General features: G+C 39.3%; 1 protein-coding gene across 1 annotated transcript; it reads left to right on the top strand.

Moving 5' to 3' along the window:
- The first annotated feature begins 4,849 nt into the window (after positions 1-4,849).
- LOC140015889 (uncharacterized) lies at positions 4,850-5,251 on the top strand. The gene has a single exon (XM_072068721.1). The coding sequence runs from the start codon at positions 4,850-4,852 to the stop codon at positions 5,249-5,251; it is 402 nt and encodes a 133-aa protein (XP_071924822.1).
- Positions 5,252-16,170: the final 10,919 nt, after the last annotated feature.

Genomic DNA, 16,170 nt, shown 5'->3' with positions numbered 1-16,170 from the left:
TCATAGGTTTAGTCCAGTGGATAATTTTGATATTTCACCACACTAACCATGTCTGTTCACCCTGATGTGTACTGAATTAACCTTTGACCAAAACACAAAAGTTGTAGTGCTATGTCTTAGCTTTCCAACACCCCTAGAATCACCTCGTTTCGACTTCAGTAGCCTGAGTTATTGTCGTTTACGCATAAGGCAGTTAACAAGCCCGAATGTGAGATTCTGGTTCTGTAAATGGCAATTTTGATTTAGATACACTACGAACTGGACTGAGTGGTCTTCATCAAAGTTGTAGGTATTTGTCTTAGCTTAGAAACGGTATAAATTTCACCGCAATCCGATAAGCGTAGCTTCGGTTGTATCCGATACGCTAAACAACGTCAAATCTGTCTTTTGTTTCTTAACTCAACCTTCATTTCCGCACTTGCTCCTAGCTTGATTTTGTACTTGTATGACTTGGAGCCTATGGAATGGCTATTGAAATGAGATGATTTTGTATATGACTTTGGGTTTGATTGAGGAAAAGAATGAAGTCATAAATGGCTGGAAAATAGGTAAATACGAAGGGCGTGCTGCCCAAATTTACGCTCGAGAACTAGGTCGATACACTTGCGACTTGAGTAAAACTTGAGAGCGAATACCATGTGAACCATCTAGGGTATTTACGTTTTTTTTGCCACTTCGACTCAAATAGCGATTTTAAAGTTTTACAAGTGAGTCTAAGTTTTACAAATATTTTACTTATGTCCTTTGGTTTCAATGTACTCTTTTCACTACCAAAACCATATTTATACTTTGTACTAGTACGTATTTGACTTGTCTTTGACTCACTTACATCTTTGATGGTTGAAGCATAATGTGTTCGTTTGATTATTAGGGTTCCTTGGTGATTGAGAGTATTATCCGGAAGGAAACTTTGGACGTTATTTTGCTTAAATAGGTGAGTGTTCCTTGTTTGTTATATTCTCCTTGACTTCATGACTTGTTGTTGTTGTTTAATAATGTGTTAAGTATTTTCAATGATTTTCAAAATGAATTTTCTAGGCGAGAGTGTACTTTATCGCACTCGACCTAAACGAATGTGAAATTTTCAATGATTGAACAATTAGTTGTGCATGGATGTAAGCCTTTTGGTTGAACTGGGCCCTGCCCTTCGTTACCGATCGACTCGAGCCAAAAGCGGACTCGATCGGGCGATATGGTGACCCTGGGTGAATATTTGGTATACTCGAGTATTACCTTGTTGTCGGGTGGAGTCCGACCAACGTCCGGATGGGGGTGAAATGAAATGAATGAACGAGTGGCAATGAATAAAATGAGGGTTTTACTTACAAAAATGCATTTTCAAATGATTGGAGGAATAAGGGGAATGACAGGAGAATGAATGAACGAATGAATGAATGGCTCCCTGTGAGACGTATCCTTTTAATGAATGTGTTACTATCGCTTTCCATTGTAAATGTTTCCTGAATTATTGATACTCTATGTTTAATGTATTGGATTGATTGTTTGATTATGTGTTCGGAACCTCACTGAACTTTTAGCTCATCCCTTTAGTTTTGTTTTCCTTAACAGGGGAAAACGAGCAAGGACGGGAGCTCGGTAGAGACTAGTCTAGACTAGTTTCTTTGATTTTGTAATGGTTCTCGCCCTAGTTCTCGGCACGGGCTGGATGTATGGTGAATTGAGAACCTTTGTATATTCGATGTTTATACTCCCTTTTGAGTTAGCAATGTATATAAGTTTTGCTTTAAGTTTTGGATCATTGTTATGTTTATTCTTCGTTTATGCTGGTTTCGGTTGAGGATTGAAGTGAACGACTGAGTCCCGGCGAGAGTTGGGCAGGCAGTCCGCTAACCCCTTTGGTTCGCCTTCGGGGGAGGTGGGACTGTCACAAAATGAGTTTGCTTTCTTCTTATCTTTCTTCTTGGTTCATTTTTCTTCATTCTCTTCTTGTGTTGGCCGAAAATTGGGAGAGAAAAACAAGAGCGAAAACCTCCAACTCCAACCTTGAATCTTGCCTTGTTTGAGTTGAAACCACAAAACTAAACTGATTAAACTAGCACTAAGGAGCTAAGGAAGCTTGTTGTAGAGTTGTTTGGAGAGAAATAGCTTGGTTCTTCACTTTCTTCAAATGTTTTGGAAGGTATAAATCTAAAATTCCCCTTTTCTTTCTATTTTAGCAAAGTATGGGATAGATGCCTTGAATTTTGAATTATGTTGGATGATACTCTAGTTTTGGTGAAGATTAGCAAATTTCAGCATGGGTTTGTGATTTTTCAGCTTTGATTTATGATGTTTATCTCTAATATGTTGGTTTTGAGTTTTGATATGGATTTGTGAGGTAATTAGTAGTATAATTGTGATTTTTAAGCTTCAAAAGATGAATTTCTAGCTTTGATGAGTAGTTTTAACGATTGATATGCAAAATTCCAGCATTTGGTGGTGAATTTCAGTTCTGCCCTGTTTTTGGACTCAACTTGGGTTGCAAATTTCTCCATGTTTTAGACTAAATCAACTTTTGGACAAAACATGAAAGTTATAGAGATTTGAGTTAACTTTCTACCTACAAAAGTTTATATCAATTGGATCATTTTAGCCTATGATTTGGCTAGATTACTCTTGACTGCGGAAAACCTCTAATTTTCCTGACCTGTTTTTTATGTGCTTCTGACCATCAATTTTTGACCCCGAAAATGCAAGAACTAGGTGTCGATGTCTTCATAGAAAAAATGTAGGTCATGTCTTAGCTTCGAAACGCCATAAAATTTACCTTGATCCAATATACCTAATTACAGTTATGACCAAAATACCAAAGGATGACAAATCTGCCGCTTATAATTTCTTCTTTAAACTAGTTTTCAGCTTTGATATGCATGGTGATAAGTTTATTATTTGGTCTGTTTGGTTGGTTTTGAGGCCTTGAATAGATGTATGTTGTTGGTTATCACTTGTGGTTGAATTGAAGGTTTGTTGGTTTGTGAATCCAAGTTGTACTTGGATGGGAAAATGGATAAATACAAAGGGCATGCTGTTCAAATTTTTGCTCGAGGGTTAGGCGAGTGAACTTGAGACTTGAGCGACGACTTGAGGTTGAAGCGAACTTTGATTGTTTATGGTATTCGAGTTTTCTTTAGTAAGAGGTACATAAGTTGAAATTTTTGCCGAAAGTCGTATCTTTTAAAAAGTAAAAGTAGCGACCCTTAAAAATACAATTTTCTTGATTTTCATACCAAGTGCGATTTCCAAAGTATAAACCACTTTTTTATCGAAACTAAAAGAGTGAGCATGAATTTTCTAGAGTTTACCAAGCCATATGACTACTAGTTAAACAAGTTTCATTTACTTGATTTTCTTGAAGCGAAACTCCTATGTTTCGAACCCTAGTGAATTTTAAACTCTTAAATGATAGTTTATCACAAATTTGGACTCCAACTAAGGAGTTGTACCTGAACGTGATTTTGACAAACACTAAGTCTTTGGTGAGTGCTTTCAAATACATGATTGAACTTTATCGGATAATATTTGCTTGGTTTGGTCGGGCAGGAGTGTATTTTATCGCACTTGTCCTAATGTGATATATACTTGTTTATATGTTGCAATTGACTTGATATACTTGTGTATGATGTGCGCACTCTCTGGAATTTCAAAAACCCTGCAGCTATTTACTCGAGTTGAGTGGGCAAGGGCCTGGTCAATTAGGTAACGAACCCTAGGTCTCTTGTTTTGTCGAGTGGAGTGTTATCTCCTCAACTAATCAGTATGCTCGAGTATTACCACACGTGTTTATCTTATCGTTCAGGCCCGATAAGGGGGTTACTTGGTGGACGGAGATTGAATTAAAGTGGTGTACTACTAGACTGGTTACTTTACTTGAAATTTGACGGAATGTCAACTATTACTTGATCAAGCTATGATGAAGCAACGGGAATTTTGCTCTTGAAAGTCATCTGTATTCTTATACTTTGAAATGATTATTACTTGTCGTGTTGTTGTTTCTTTTATGAACTTTTACACTTGCTTATTTTAAGAGTTCTGGCCAACTTGCTACTTGGGTCTGCATGAAGTTTTGGAACCTCACTGAACTTTGGCTCACTCTATTCCTTTAAATTTGTTTTCCTTACAAGGGGTATGAGCTAGGGCGTGAGATTGGTACAGGCTAGCATAGTCTAATTTTTGAATTTTTACGATTGTACTCGTGCTAGTGCTCGATTAGGGTTGAATGTATCTGGAATTCATATCTTTTGTTCTATTTGGGATTGTATGAATGTTTGGAATATAAAGGAATGTACATGTACGTTCCAAACTTGGAAACTGTTATTCCATTGACGCTTGAGGTTGTGAACTATTTTATTTGAAATGAGTGAGTGAGTCCTGGCGAGAGTTGGGCAGGCGGTCTGCTAAACCCTGGGGTACGTCTGCTAAACACTGTGACACTTGTCAGTGGCGTAAATCTAATTTATTAGCATGTCCAGGTTTATTGCAACCTCTACCTGAGCTTGAGCACATTTGGTCTGATATCTCAATGGATTTCATTGAGGGTCTCCCTAAATCCCAAGGGAAATAGGTTATTCTAGTTGTTGTTGATAGGCTGAGCAAATATGCTCATTTCAGTGCTTTGTCATTTCTATGCACTACTTTGGATATTGCTCAATCTTTCATGGATCACGTTTTCAAGTTACATGGCCTACCTCAAACCATTATGAGTAATAAGGACTCCATTTTTCTTAACTAGTTTTGGAAAGAGTTGTTCAAACTCTTGAAGGTTCAGTTACAATTTGCTAGCTCCTATCATCCTCAAACAGATAGGCGAACTGAGGTAGTAGATAGGTTTTTAGAGAACTATCTCGGATGCATGACACGTGATCACCCCAAGGCTTGGTATTCATGGTTACGATTGGTTGAGTGTTGGTACAATACCAATTTTCATTCAGCCATCAGAACTACGCCATTCCAGGTAGTTTATGGGCAAGCACCACCTGTGCATATTCCTTATATTCCTGGTTTAGCCATAGTGGATGCTATCGATAGGAGTTTGGCTACTAGAGAAAGGGCACTGCATACTCTCAAACACCATCTCAAGAATGCTCAACACCGGATGAAACAATTAGCTGATAAACATAGATCTGACAAAGAATTTAAGGTTGGGGACCTCGTGTATGTGAAATTGCAACCTTATAGACAACATTTTCTCAAATCCTCAAGCTATGAGAAGTTATCTCCAAGATATTTTGGTCCTTTCCCTATTTTGGAATAAGTAGGGAAGGTGGCTTACAAATTGCAGCTTCCTAATCATTCCAGAATTCACTCAACATATCATGTTTCCTTACTCAAGAAACGGGTGGGCCAGCAACCCATCACACCATATTTACCTTCCACTACTACTGATCAAGGGCGCTTATTGTTGGAACCAATTGCTATTCTAGACAGAAAGGGAATCAAGTAGCCACTCAAGTACTGGTACAATAGAGCAATTCTTTTCCTAAAGATGCCACGTGGGAATTTTGGCATGATTTGCACCAAAAGGTTTTTACATTAAGTGCTTAAGGACAAGGACCTCTTTAGGGTGAAGGATCATTTGATACAATTGAAAATTAGTCCACAAGTGTAATTACCATAAAGTGCAGGGAGCAATATTGTAATATGTGATACTAGGATATTTGTTACAATCATGTGTAGAGCAAGAAACAAAGAGGCAATCAAATAGCAGTTAGTTAGTTATAACTATCATTATCATTTTTGTAACTAACTTTGTGAAGGCCACAAGAATAAAAGGCCAATATAAAATAAAGAAGTTAGCTTTTGTCATTTTCAGAATTCAATTCTTACTACACTCATTATTGGTTCTTGATCTTTTTTTTTTATGATAACAAACCATAGTGATATTTTCTAATATCTTTTCAAGTGCCTTGATAGAAAGTAGGTTTACAAATCAAATCTATTGATGTGTGCATGAATGGTGATGGAAATGAACAAGTGCGAGTTCCATTGGGCCCAGTTACACGTGCACGGGTCAAGTGCTTCAAAGAGTCTCTTCAAACCCTTGTTCGAAATGTTCAAGACCAACAAGGGGTCCCTAGGAACATTGAAGGCTTGGAAGTTGATCATTGAGTTGTCTACACATTAATCCAAACCTATGAGGAGCCAAGTGATGGCCACCCATGAAGTGGCCGAACCTTAGTCTTAGTGAGTCGTTAGTGTTAATTGGGTTGTTAGCTAGTAGTCATTACTTGTTGAAGTCAAAGCTCGGCCCAAAAGGTCCAAGGGTAGACCAAATGTTCCTTCTAACTTAGGCCTTATAGGGTTCATAGGTCTCAAGCCTATAAAAGGCTCCTTGATGTACGGTTTTCATTAGACACTTTGACAATAAAATTTTTGTTTTGTTTCTCTTCAATTTCAAGAGTTACAATTCCTACTTGCTAAGGCAAGGGATCTTTGAGTAATCTCGTGTGCGTCCTTGATTGTTCCACCGGCCTATCTACTTGAGTAACCACCTCAGTTGGAGTTGCCATTCTACCTCCTTGAATCAAGTTGTGTCGTTTTTCTTGATTCTTGGTTCCGCAAACCAAGTGAATTGAACAAACCATCTAGATCCTTGGGCAAACGTGCTACGTGTCTCGGAACGTGTTGATCGAGGAGCGTATCAGTTGGTCTCAGAGCCTAGGTTGAGGTATCAATCCATTATATCCATTGTTTTGTCTTTGTTTTGTCGTTCAAGGGTTCCTTGTTTTCTCGCTGCTTTGTTGTTGTTGGGTTGTTGTTGCTTACAAATCTGTCCGTAGTGTTGTTTCTTCTCTGTCCAAAATATATATATATATATATATTCCGTCCGTTTGTGTTCCTTGTTGCGTCAAGTTTCTGGCCGTAGTTGTGTCTGAAATCTGTCCGCAACTTGCTTTGTTGTTGGTGCGTCATTAGTCCTTTTTCGTTGGCATCAAATCTGTCCGAAAGTTTTGGTCACTTGTGCATTGTTGAATTCTGCCATAAGTGTTCAATTTCTGTCCATTTAGTGCGCAATTGTGGTGTCGTCAAATTATATCTTGTGTTCCATCATTAACCTTAATTTGTGGTGTCAAGTCATTAAACCCTAATTTCTGTCCGTACTTATCTTTGCTAATCTGCCCAAAGTCGGGTCACTAGGGTTTCTTGCTCTCATTGTCGCGTCGCACATTGCTTGTTCTTGAGCCGCAATCTGTCCAATTTTGTTTGTGAGTTATCCAAATTGTCTACTTGGTTTTCAAATCTGGATTTTGGTAAAAACTTGTTGGTGTTTGTGAATCTTGAGAGAACCTACAAGAATCTTGGGTTTCTTGAATTTCTTGATCAAAATCTTGAAGCTCTTGAAGTTCTTGATAACTCCCTTGGAAGTTCTTGAAAGATCTTGAAGTTTTTGATAGTTTCTTGTGTGTGATTGGCCGAGCCAAATCTAGAAATTAATCCATTCGGCCAAGTTGTGTTGTATTGTTTCGAATAAGTAAAAAAAAAAAACACAGAAAAGAAAGAAAAGAGGAGTCAGTTGGCAAGAGAAAAAAAAAAGAAAGGAAAACTCGAACTTTTATTGCCAAATCAGTCGTGGATACATCTTGTTTCCTAGCCGTAAAGAGAATAAAACAAAGGGAAAAGATTCAAAAGTTTTGATCTACTACTTCTTGGAGTTCTTGTATATCTTGATTCTTGGAAACCTGTTCCATCCGCCTAGTGAACATCTTCTTGTATTCTCTAGCATTGGTGAAGGGTTTTCTTGGACTTTTTGTTTCTTTCTTGAGAACATCTTGGGTAACCCATTGGGAGGGAACCCGAGGAGGGTTGTGTGGATCACCTTGTTGAGATTCCATTGTCTTGAGTAAGATCCGAAACTGCCTTGATACTTGACCAGAAAATTCGAATTGATTTTGTGTGTGCAAGTGACGGATTGCGTGGAAGGGGCCTTAATAGCCAACCTCCCACCGACTTGAGTAAGGAGTTTTGGAAAGGAAACAAAATCTGATTTGTTACTCCTTATTGGAATGGAATTTGGAAGTTTCTAAAAGTTGTTTCAAGAAGAAAGAGGTTTTCTAAAAGTTTCCAAAAGCTAACTTGTTTCCAAATTCAATTAGGAAACTAAGTGGACAGCTTGGGTAACTCTTCGAATTCCACTTGGACAAGTTCCTCCAATTTAGGAAACTAGGGTTTCGTTATTTTCCATTCACATTAGCACCATTTCCAAAGCTGTCCGCCACATTCCTTACACTTCCGCATCCCAATTGTTTCCAATTTGTGTCTTGTTTTTTGGTTACTCTTGTGGAAAGTTTGGTGAACAACTTGTGGATTGTTGTGCGGCATTTCTCAACCAACCTGAATCGGCCAGGCAAGGAATTTTGGTGAGACTTTTTCGTGTGTTTGGGAGTGAAAATACGAGAGTGAGTGAAACACTGAGGGAGTGAAGTGAGGTTATACTTGCATTGTGTTTCCTTGTCACTAACCTTTTGCAGGACAACGCGAGAGACATGGAGCAAACTAATCCAACCACTGATTATTCATTAATGTTCACTGCCATGAAAGCCGAACTCAAGCGACTTAGTGAGCAAAAAATGGAGAAAATGCACAACCGTTTTGATGAACTCTCCAAGAGCTTCATGAGAGGCTCTCGATCTAGATCTCACAACCGAAGTCACCATGGTAGCAAAGGAGCAAATTATGAAGAATACTAGGCTAGTGAGGATGAAAAAAGAGCCGAGAGGCCAAAAAAGGATACTTCTAAGAATGAGCTTAAGGGATTTAACATCCAAGTTCCTACTTTTCAAGGAAAAAGCAACCCTGAGACTTACTTGGAGTGGGAAGGCCGAATCGAGATAGTCTTCGATTGATATGACTATAGTGAGAAACAAAAGGTAAAGCTTGCCACTGTTGAGTTCACCGACTATGCGCTAGTTTGGTGGGATCAAGTAAGGACTAGTAGGAGAAGAAATGGTGAACCACAAGTCCGCACTCGGCGTGAACTCAAGGCAATGATGCGTAAGAGGTTTTTCTAAGCTACTACAACCGAGATCTCCATTCAAAGCTACAAACCCTCACTCAAGGCAATATGAGTGTGGAGGACTATTGCAAGGAGATCGAGATGGCCATGATGAGGGCAAACATTCAAGAAGATAGCGAGGCCACAATGGCAAGGTTTCTTAGAGGTCTACACCTTGACCTTCAAGAAGCCTTGGAACTTCAGCATTATTTGGACATGAGTGACCTTGTTGAATTAGCCATCAAGGCCGAAAGGGGAAAGAAGTTGAGGAGAGGTGGCCGAGCCTACCAACTCTCCAATCCGAATGTGTGGAAGGGAAATCAATCGAGGAGGATATCCTACGAAACTGGGAATTTGGCTACACCAAGCACTTCTAGCCGAAATCAAGGTAATGTCCCTAACCAAAATTCGCATTCTACCCCTAACAAGTTTGTTGATGCATCCAGGTCTACTTTTAAGGCCACTCAAGAAACTCCTAAGCCTAGGAGTAGAGACATCAACTGCTTCAAATGCCAAAAATTTGGACATATTCAATCTCAATGTCCGAATCAAAGGATCATGTTGGTAACTCATAATGGAGACATCGTGTCCGATGATGATGATTGTGAGGAGATGCCTTGCTTGACCAGGGATGACTGCTTGAAAAATGACTCGGCCGAGGAAGAGTGCTCTCCTATTCAAGGGGAAATAGGTTGCTTGGTGGCACAAAGAGTGCTAACCGCCCGAGTTAAGGAGGATGAGCAGCTACAACGGAAAAACTTATTTTACACTCAATGTAAAGTAAGTGGCAAAGTGTATAGTCTCATCATTGATGGAGGTAGTTGCACCGACGTGGCGAGCTTGCTAATGGTAGAGAGCTTGGGGCTTCCTACGACTAGACATCCACACCCATACCGACTGCAATGGCTAAGTGAAGAGGGAGAGGTGCATGTCTGCAAACAGGTACGTCTTTTTTTCTCAATTGGCAATTATATTGATGAAGTTGTGTATGATGTTATCTCTATGCATGCTACTCATGTCATCTTAAGAAGACCTTGGCAATTTGATAATCATGTCACATTTGATGACAGGTCCAATAAGTACACTATATTGTACAATGGTAAACGCGTGGTCCTAACACCCCTCACACTTGCACAAGTATATGAGCACCAACTTAAATTGCAAAGGGAGTGTGACTTAGACCATCAAAAGAGGAAACAAAGGGCGGCCGAATCTGGGAATTGCTTCACTATCACAAGTGAGCATTCGACCAAGGCCCAAGTCGGCACCCCTAGTGCCGCAAATGATCATGCATTGGTTAAACCAAACACTATGAAGTAAAATATGATAATCAAGGCTAAGAATGTTAGAAAAATTGTGTATTCTGATAAGCCTGTGTTACTTATGATTTGCAAACATGTGCTTCTGAATGTTGATGAGCTCGATAAGGCTTTGCCTTTGAGTGTGGTTGTCTTGCTATAGGAATTCGAGGACGTGTTCCCTGATGAGGTCCCTGATGGATTGCCACCCGTCCGAGGGATCGAACACCAAATCGACCTCATTCCTGGAGTACCATTATCCAACAAACCTGCCTACCGCATGGGTCCTGAAGAAACTAAGAAGCTCCAAAGGCAAGTTGATGGCCTACTAGATAAGGGTTGGGTAAATGAAAGTTTAAGTCCTTGTATTGTACCTGTTATATTTGTTCCCAACAAGGATGGTACTTCGCGTATGTGCACTGACTGTAGAGCTGTTAATGTTATAACTGTTAAATATCGTCACCCCATTTCTAGATTAGATGATATGCTTGATGAACTTGATGGTGCTGTCATTTTTATAAAAATTGACTTGAGAAGTGGCTATCATCAAATTAGGATGAAAGAGGGAGATGAGTGGAAAACAACTTTCAAAACAAAACATGGACTTTATGAGTGGTTAGTCATGCCTTTTGGGTTGATTAATGCCCCTAGAACTTTCATGAGATTGATGAACCATATTTTAAGGCACTTTATAGGAAAATTTGTCATTGTTTAATTTGATGATATCTTGATATATAGTCGAAACATGTATGAACACATGGAGCATCTGAGATTGGTACTTGATACACTTCGAAAGGTTCGCCTCTATACTAACCTTAAGAAGTGCACCTTTTGTACTAATGAACTTGTGTTTCTAGGCTATGTTGTGAGTTCACAGGGCATTAAAGTAGACGAATCCAAGATTGAGGCCATCAAGCAATGGCCAACCCCAAAATCCATCCTTGAGGTGCACATTTTCCATAGATTGACTGGCTTCTATCGGCGTTTTGTTAAAGACTTTAGCACTATTGTTGTTCCATTGACCGCCGTGACAAAGAAAAATGACAAATTTCATTGGGGAGAACCCCAAGAAAATGCATTTCTTACCCTCAAGGACAAACTCACACATGCACCTGTTTTAGCATTACCTAACTTTAATAAGACTTTTGAAATTGAATGTGATGCTTCTGGTGTAGGAATTGGAGCGGTGCTCATGCAAGACAAGAGGCCTTGTGCATACTTTAGTGAGAAGCTGGGAGGTGCTGCTGCATTGAACTACCCCATATATGACAAAGAATTGTACACACTAGTGAGGGCCTTGGACATATGGCAATACTACCTCCGACTAAGGGAATTCATGATACATACTGACCACGAATCCCTGAAGTTCCTCAAGGGGCAGCCGAAATTGAGCAAACGACACGCCAAGTGGGTAAGTTTCATTGACACTTTCTTGTATGTCATTAAGTATAAAACTAGCAAAATGAATGTGGTAGCTGATGCACTATCTCATAGACATTTTTTGCTCATTTTCCTTGATGCTAAGTTGCTTGGTTTTTGAAATGATAAAGGAGCTTTATGCACATAATCTTGATTTTGGTGACATATTTGCATCGTGTACTAAGAGTCCGCATGGAAAATACTTCTTGCATGATGACTTTCTGTTCTAAGTGGACAAGTTGTGCGTGCCTAATTCTTCCATTCGGTATCTATTGGTTAGAGAGGCACATAGTGGTGGTCTCATGGGGTATTTTGGCATTGTTAAGATTTTAACAATGTTGGAAGAACACTTCTATTGGTCTCACATGCGTAGGGATATTGAACGCATGGTTGGTAGATGTGCTACTTGCCACAAAGCCAAGTCTAAAACAAATCCATATAACTTGTATACCCCATTGCCAATTCCATATCCTTGGGTAGACTTGTCTATGGATTTTGTCTTGGGATTGTCTAGATCACAAAGGGGAAATGATTCCATCTATGTTGTAGTTGATCGATTGTAAAAAATGGTTCATTTTATCCCTTGATATAAAACTGATGATGCATCTCATATTGCTAACTTATTTTTCAAAGAAATTGTGCGTTTACATGGTATGCCTCAAACCATTGTTAGTGATAGAGATGTGAAGTTTTTGAGTTACTTTTGGAAAACTCTGTGGTCTAAACTTCGCACTAAACTTCTCTTTTCGACCACAAGTCATCCCCAAAGTGATGGACAAACTGAGGTTGTCAATCGCACACTTGGTACGTTACTTAGGGCTTTGATTAAGAAAAACCTTAAATCTTGGGAAGAGTGTTTGCCACATGTTGAATTTGTTTACAATAGAACTATTCATAGTGCAACACATTACTCACCGTTTGAGGTTGTTTATGGGTTTAATCCCCTGACCCCCCTTAATTTGGCACCACCATTACCTTCCTCTGAGCACATAAGCTTAGATAAGAAAAAGAAAACTGAATTTGTGCACAGGTTGCATGAACTTGTTCGAGCTAACATTGAGAGTCATACTTAGCAATACATCCAGCAAGCTAACAGGCATCGTCATAAGATGATTTTTGAATCTGGAGATTGGGTTTGGCTACACTTAAGGAAGGAATGATTTCCTAAGCAATGCCAAAGCAAGTTGTCCCCAAGGGGTGATGGATCCTTCCGAGTGCTCCAACAAATCAATGACAATACCTAGAAATTGAAGCTACCTGGGGAGTACAATGTTAGCGCGACCTTCAATGTCGTGGACTTGAGCCCATTCCTTGAGAAAGATGATTCAGATTTGAGGACAAATCCTTCTTAAGTGGAGGGGATTGATGTGTGCATGAATGGTGATGGAAATGAATAAGTGCGAGTTCCATTGGGCCCAATTACACATGCACGGGCCAAGCGCTTCAAAGAGTCTCTTCAAACCCTTGTTCAAATTGTTCAAGACCAACAAGGGGTCCCTAGGAACATTGAAGGCTTGGAAGTTGATCATCGAGTTGTCTACATATTGATCCAAACACATGAGGAGCCGAGTGATGGCCACCCATGAAGTGGCCAAACCTTAGTCTTAGTGAGTCGTTAGTGTTAGTTAGGTTGTTAGCTAGTAGTCGTTACTTGTTGAAGTCAAAGTTCGGCCTATAAGGTCCAAGGGAAGACCGAATGTTCCTTCTAGCTTAGGCCTTATAGGGTTCGTAGGTCTCAAGCGTATAAGAGGCTCCTTGATGTACGGTTTTTATTAGACACTTTGATAATAAAATTTCTGTTTTGTTTCTCTTCAATTTCGAGAGTTACAATTCCTACTTGCTAAGGCAAGGGATCTTTGAGCAATCTCGCATGCGTTCTTGATTGTTCCACCGGCTTATCTACTTGAATAACCACTTCAGTTGGAGTCGCCGTTCTACCGCCTTGAATCGAGTTGCATCGTCCCTTTTGATTCTTGGTTCCGCAAACCAAGCGAATTGAACAACCTTCTAGATACTTGGGCAAACGTGCTATGTGTTTCGAAATGTGTTGACCGAGGAGTGTATCATCTATCAAGATCGAACATTGTCAAGTGCACAATAATGCTGAGTCAATGGATTCAACGCTCTTTTCGGACACTGCCTTATCCTTCGAACGTCCGACAGATGATGACAACATTCATCAATAGCATGTTTGGGATGTTGGATAGAAATCAACTGCACACTCGGACGCCATCTGAAAAATTCAAGTTGAGATAGACAACATTTTGTTTGCTATCGGACGTAATGGATTGGACGCTTCTTTATTGCTTCGGCCGTCTGACATCAACTGAGATAAGTTCATTTTTCAAGCCATCGGACGATCCCTTTGGATGCAACACCTACTTCGGACGTCCGAACCCTCTAACAGCTAGTTTCTCTTGCATTTAATACTTGACTATTGGACGTGATTTGGAGGTAATTTCTTGAACCCTATAACTACTACAGTAACCAGAAGTGATACGAGTTAAGCTATGCCATTGGATTACACGAGCTCGAGCAGTTCATTCAGCTTCATCGCAGCAAAGTCATTATAAGGCGTGGGCACGCTTTATAAGCTCAAGTCGTCTGCCCATCTAATCACAATTATTGTTTTAGTTAAGTCGTTTGTAATAAGGGTTTTATGGTCCATAGCCTTGCTTTATTTACCTAAGCGATGACCTCATAAGGTTATTTACCTAAGCAATGACCTCATAAGGTTTGGTCAAACCCACAATTCTTAGTCTTATGGAATAGTCAAGCCTACAATTGTTAGTCTTAATCAAGACCACAACTCTAAACTAGTTCCACATTTAGTTGTTCATCTCTATGTAAGGCTATAAATAGCCCACACTTCCAATGGTTGAGGCATTCAATCAATAAATCAGATTTTGAGAGTTTTCTTGGTTTCTCCAAGACTTCTTGAATACCTTAGAATTTCTCTAGGTGTTTGTGACTTATCAATCTAGAATCGCACTAGGTTGTGGCGTCTTCTACCATTATACCAAGGTTTGTTAACCACGTGATTAACGGGTTGAGGTCATCCGCTTCAAACTTGGTGTCCTCTTGTCGATCCTGAAACTAATCTTTTACGGGTTTCGTCACAAGGTTGGCGACGTTCGTATCAGTTGGTAATCAGAGCTAATTAAGAGGTATCACGTTATATCCTTTTTTTTATTTGCTTTTCGAGTCAAGTTGTCGAAAATTCTGTTTTCGTGTTCTAAGTTGCTATCCGCAATTTCCAGATTTGTTACTTCGTGTTCTTGCGTTATTTTTCCAGATTTGTTACGACATAAACTTGTGTCTAGTTGTTGTTAATTGCTGTGGTTAGCCTGGTTTGGTCCAATCTTTTTTTTTGTGTCTTATTCTTGATTCCTTGTTTGAGTCTTGTTTCTATCCTGTTATATCCATTCAATTCCAGTCTTTTGTTCTATTTGATCATTCGAGGTTACTGTTCATCCGAAAAAAATCAGTTTGTAGCAAGGGTTTTAGAGTCCTATATAGTTATTACCTTGTGTTCTTGTTTACATACAAAAAAAAAAAAAATAGCTGGCTAACCTTACAAAAATTCCTGGAAATCTGTCTTGACCAAAACTTGGGTTTCTTGAAGTTCCTGATTGTTTAAAACCACAATCTTGAAGTTCTTGGAACTTTAGTTGGGATTCTTGAAGCCAACCAAAATCTGTCTTGATCAAATCGTGAAATCTTGGATTGTTTAGGGAGGAAATCATCTTCAATTTTGTGTTTCTTGAATTCTGGGAATTAACATCTTGAATTCTTGAAAGAATCTTGAAGTTTCTGGGTTTTGGGAACCAAATCTTGGTAAACAACAAGGCTGCAAAATTCCAGCTGCCAAAATCGTTGTCTTCACCACAATAATCTTCTTTCTTGACTAAGACCATTTTAGCCACGAAATTTGACTCTTCTTGGCTGATTAGAAAACAAAAACAAAGGAAGAAGAAGAACATTCAGCCTATTCAAGTCAAATTTTCCAACCTATTGAAGTCAAAATTTCCAACCTGTTCAAGTCAAATTTTCCACCCTTGTTCCCAAAAGGAACCAAATCAGTTCCAATCTTGAACTTGACCTTAGAATTCATGGGAACCAGTAAATAGGAAGACTAATCCTTGTTTCCAATGGTTTAAAAAAAAAAAATCAGCCTTGAGTTTCCAAAACAGTCCTACCGCAACACAAATTCATCTTCCATTCGGATTCCATCTTTGCAACCATTGGGGATTTCTATCCAATCATGAATTCTGGAAATTTTTGTGCATCATTAGGTTAGTTTTAAGTGTCATTCTGAATCCTCTAAGTGTCCATTTATCTACCAAAACATTGCCCAAAAATGCAGCAACCAGCAGCTCAAAATTCCAGTTTTGGGTACAGTTTTGTCTAGGATCCTTAAAATTCAACTTTGAGTCATTCTTTGAGTCGTGGTCAGTCCCTTCA

Source organism: Coffea arabica, chromosome 10c (assembly GCF_036785885.1).
Source record: "Coffea arabica cultivar ET-39 chromosome 10c, Coffea Arabica ET-39 HiFi, whole genome shotgun sequence".
Taxonomy (NCBI): Eukaryota; Viridiplantae; Streptophyta; class Magnoliopsida; order Gentianales; family Rubiaceae; genus Coffea; species Coffea arabica.
This window is presented reverse-complemented; position numbering and strand designations above follow the sequence as displayed.

Coding starts and splice junctions, on each gene's coding strand:
- LOC140015889 (XM_072068721.1), top strand. CDS start 4,850: ATGACACGTGATCACCCCAAGGCTTGGTATTCATGGTTACGATTGGTT.